The following is a 4290-nucleotide window of genomic DNA, read 5'->3' on the forward strand; positions in this document are numbered from 1 at the left end:
AAGAAGAAAGTGCAAAGTTGCTGTCAAATTTGCTGCTAAGCTGCTAAGTTGGAAACACATGTGTTCAGGTTATATAAGCATTAGCAGTTCATAGAGCACAAATGCAGATCAGTCACAAAAACACAGAACGACCACTTTGCACAAAAAGGCAGGAGAGCAATTTAGGACAAACTTGAAACACAGTCAAAGCGTTTTAGTGTAAACTTGCAGTCAAAACTACTTCAAAGTTGTGAAGTTTGAGTCACAGGCTCTTTGATTTTATTAGCAGCTGACATATCAATACCACAGATCAGTCACCAAAGTACAGTGACCACTTTGCACTGTGACAGCCTTGCTCTAACGCAACCCAGCACACTATATAGCAGCCCTGTTTCTGTCAAGAGGTTGGCACCTTTAACTTCCTGCCTTAAACCCCTGTCACACTAGGGCTGCATCCTCACAGCATTTCCGCGACGTCCAAGAAAAATGGAGAACGCTGTTCTACGCCGTTCCTACCACGCGTATATCAGAACGCCGAGCGACGGCGCGTACTTTGTGCATGCTCAAAGTGCGCGCCGTTGTATGGCGTTCTTGGCAACCCCACCACGTCAAATGGAGATGCCACAGCGTTGCTTCGGCGCTGTAGGAGACCCTCCTGCGCGCACCTCAGCGTTCTTCATTTTTCTTGGATACCACAGGAATGCCGTGAGGACGCAGCCCTAGTGTGACAGGGATTTAACCCTGTAAACGATCTAGTACATCTCCACCGATATGTCCAGGCTTTTTACATGGGATCAGAGCACAGGAGCTTGTATCCAATCCCCGGTCGATCATTATTTACTCCTTATTCCATATATTTACTCCTTATTCCATACAGTCTCCTTACTACTACTATTTACTACTAATAAGTAGTAGTAGTAAGGGTAAGCATGCAGCAGTAAATAATAAGCATGCAGGAGTAAATAATTATCAACCGGTGGTTGGATACAAGCTCCTGTGGATCAGAGCATCCCTTCACTTGGAAAAATACCAAAAGTAAAAAGCCTGGCCGCTTCCTGTACAGTGTGAGAATGATTTTGTACATAGCATATGTCAGTTGTGAATTTAGAAATTAAGTCAGGAAAACAAAAACAACAAAATTCACCTGCGCAGCTGATTTTTTGTTTTGGTGTATGTCTAAATGGAAAGATTCTCTTATCTCACATAAAAGCCTGGACAGATCTACATTGTTTGACATGTTCTACACAGGAAGAAAGGTATCTTTATGAAACTCTTGAGGGTGTATTGTTGAAGGAATGAAGAAAACACATCGTCATGGGAAAAATCAATAAAGATGGCTAAACGCTGTGTTGTACATGTAACTTTATATATTGAAGATGCCCGCTTTACAGGGGTGAGTGTGTGTGTGTGTTTCATTGGTTTTTTTTGCAAGTGCATGTGTCTTTGTGTGTGTATGCGTGTAAAAAATCTTGCATCCTTGAATTTTGTATGAAGAGCTCAACTCTCACACAGTCTCTGCCATCCACACATGCAGATCAAAACAGACATACAAATGTAACGCAAGGAGACATGGACACTGAACCAAACATTTCTGTAAACTTTATTCGCAGTTTTTCTAGTTCCCATCATCCAAATTGTCTTGGGAAGACTTTCTTTTGTGCTTTTTGTGTTTGTGTTTCTTGTGCTTGGAACTTTTTTTCCTTGAGCTCCGCTGGCGTTCAGGGTGTTCATTGTCATCACTCTCCACCTCACCCTCTTCTGCTTCCTCTTTGACTTTGTCTTCTTCTTGACGTGAAGACTGTGTGTAGCAGGAGTACCTCCTCTCAGTTCTCGCATCTTCTGTCTCACGAGAACCGGAAGCATCCCTTCCATGCCTTGAAGATACTCTGGGGCTGTGGCTTCTGGATTTCTTTCTGCGTGGACTGCGGCTTCTGCTTTTTCGGCTCCGTTTTCTTTTAGGACTGCGGCTTCTGGTTCTGTGGCGGGATTGATGCCTGCTGGAGGAAGGGCTGTGATGACGACTGCTTGCTTCACTCAGTTTGTCTGGGATATGTTCTGGAGTCTCCTCTTGCCTGAAAAGAGAAGGAATCTATGAATACTCAGTTCATCATTGGATGGGTGAGTTTAAACCCTGTTTGGGCATTTACAATTCCTGACAATAAACAAATTGGATGCACACAATTAACATGTTGATGCTATCAAGTACAAGTCATAAACAACTTGTTGATGCTGTAAAGCAGGTACTTAAGTATAGAGCCTTCTTGACCTAGTTTACAACTTGCTGCTGTTCAGACAACTAGATTTTCCTGTTAGCCTTGCAATATCGCTCAGTAACAGAAAGATCCCACAAAAACAGATATCAATGAAATGCAATTAATGAACAAACAACAAATTTCAGTAATATGAATCTTTTGATGTGCTCTCATGCTGACAGGTAGTAGAAGCCATCTACTCTTCCACTTACAAGACTTGCACACTCAGTTTCCACTTTTGTTACTTGCTTAATAATTGAGAAATAAATGTCACACACATGTCTTTGGTGAAAGACAAAACAAACAAAAAATACAAGAATTGTCCTTTTATTTGTCTATAGTGGAAGAAAAAGCACTATCTCCCACGAACCTTGATGTCTGTTCTGTCTCACTGGAGGGCATCATGATCTCAATCTGGTTCAGAATCACCTCTCGGATGATCTGCAAATTAACAAAACAGTCTAGTGAATAGAATGGACTACACACATACATACATACCTAACAGAAGAAGGAGAAGAAAGTGAAAAAACACAGCAATACTTTCATTCCAAGGGTTTCAAAATGGAAAAGCAGTCCACATATTCTGTGTGTGTGATGTGATGCAATGTGTGCGTGTGAGCCTGTTTGTGTGTGTGTGTGTGTGTGTGTGTGTGTGTGTGTGTGTGTGTGTGCATTTTCATACACGTGTTTAAGTGTGTGTTTATTTGTTCACATGTGTGTATGCACCTGCAAGAATGCATACTTTACTCTCAATCTCATACACTGTCCAGCTTACCTCTGTGTAAGATTTTTTAGTGACGTGGACATTTTTGGCTCGATAAGACTGGCGACGTCGTTTCTGGTCTCTCAGCATGGCCAGTAACTCAACCTTGGACTTGGGCTTTTGTCCCCCTTGCTCGAGAAGATCTGTTGAAACATGTTCAAATGTCAAATGAGGAGAAATTAGCACCAAATATCTGGATCTCATCTCCATTGAAGACACTAGGGCTTCAGAGAGCTCAATTGTCATCCATTACTTACAACTATTGGTGTTTGCCCTCCGTTCTAATGAACAAGGCATACACACGATAATGTCAATGTCACTGTGTAAAAAATGAAATTCATGGATCTAATAGCAAATTAAAATTGTTAAGCATGAGCATGTTTATGCATTATACATACTTGCACATTGTGGAAGACTTTTGTTTAGAAATGAACAGTGTTGATGAGTCCATGTCCATTAGCTGAACAGAGTGAGGAAAGTGTAGGTCATCTAAATATGATGCAAATCAAAATAAATATGTAAGAAAAGCAAGGGAAATGAGGGCAAGGAACAGATTGTTGTGTCCCCTTTACAGGGAGTACATGCTTTAGAATAAAACTATCTTGTTTCTTTTCCTCCCTCATAAGTCTCTCCCTCCACAAATTCTTACTCTTCTTGATAATCCTTTCCCAGTCAGTCGTCAGTACTTCATCTTGCTCCACGTTTGCCATCTTCCCTTGTGCTTTCAGTTGGTCAACACAGTAGTCATAAACGGCAAGTCTCTCCTGTGGAGACAGCTTCACCATCCAGTCATTTGCACCCACTGGCATTGAACGATGACCCATGTGCACTACAAACAGAACAATACATGTACACATTTTGACACACTATAAAAAGCACATGTACAACCTCATGACACTTATCAGTATTTTATATTTGTGTTTTCATTCAAGCTGAACAAAATTAATACCATGTAAAGGACAATCTGGACTCTGACCTTGTCTATTCTCCATGCAATGGTTCCAGATGATTCGATTAAGCAGTCCTTCATCTGAAAATCAAAGTAAACATAATACAGGTTATCAATGACACTGCATTCATTTTTGTAGTGATTAATACTATAACAGTAGCATGTATAGATATAATAAAAAATAAAAAAAGATACTGACAGAGATACAAACAAACCGAACAACCAACAAAACAAAACAAGTCAAAGCAGAAACAAGTCTAGGCTTCTACTGAATATTCTCTCTCAATATGTGGTCAGCACAAGACACCAAAAGAATCATTTATCACTTTAATAACAAGCTAGCTATT

At 40.5% G+C, this 4290-nt stretch overlaps 1 protein-coding gene across 1 annotated transcript in view; it reads right to left on the bottom strand.

The window, feature by feature from the left end:
• Positions 1-1562: 1562 nt before the first annotated feature.
• LOC138952309 (U11/U12 small nuclear ribonucleoprotein 48 kDa protein-like) overlaps positions 1563-4290 on the bottom strand; it is a 6350-nt gene continuing 3622 nt past the window's right edge. The window contains exons 4-8 of the mRNA XM_070323946.1: positions 3971-4024; positions 3644-3823; positions 3007-3137; positions 2602-2672; positions 1563-2051 (exon numbers count right to left, since the gene is read on the bottom strand). Of these exons, the coding sequence (XP_070180047.1) occupies positions 1595-2051; positions 2602-2672; positions 3007-3137; positions 3644-3823; positions 3971-4024 (893 nt within the window). The 3' untranslated portion in view covers positions 1563-1594. The remainder of the gene's footprint in view (positions 2052-2601; positions 2673-3006; positions 3138-3643; positions 3824-3970; positions 4025-4290) is intronic.

The sequence above is a fragment of the Littorina saxatilis genome, linkage group LG17, assembly GCF_037325665.1.
Source record: "Littorina saxatilis isolate snail1 linkage group LG17, US_GU_Lsax_2.0, whole genome shotgun sequence".
Lineage (NCBI taxonomy): Eukaryota > Metazoa > Mollusca > Gastropoda > Littorinimorpha > Littorinidae > Littorina > Littorina saxatilis.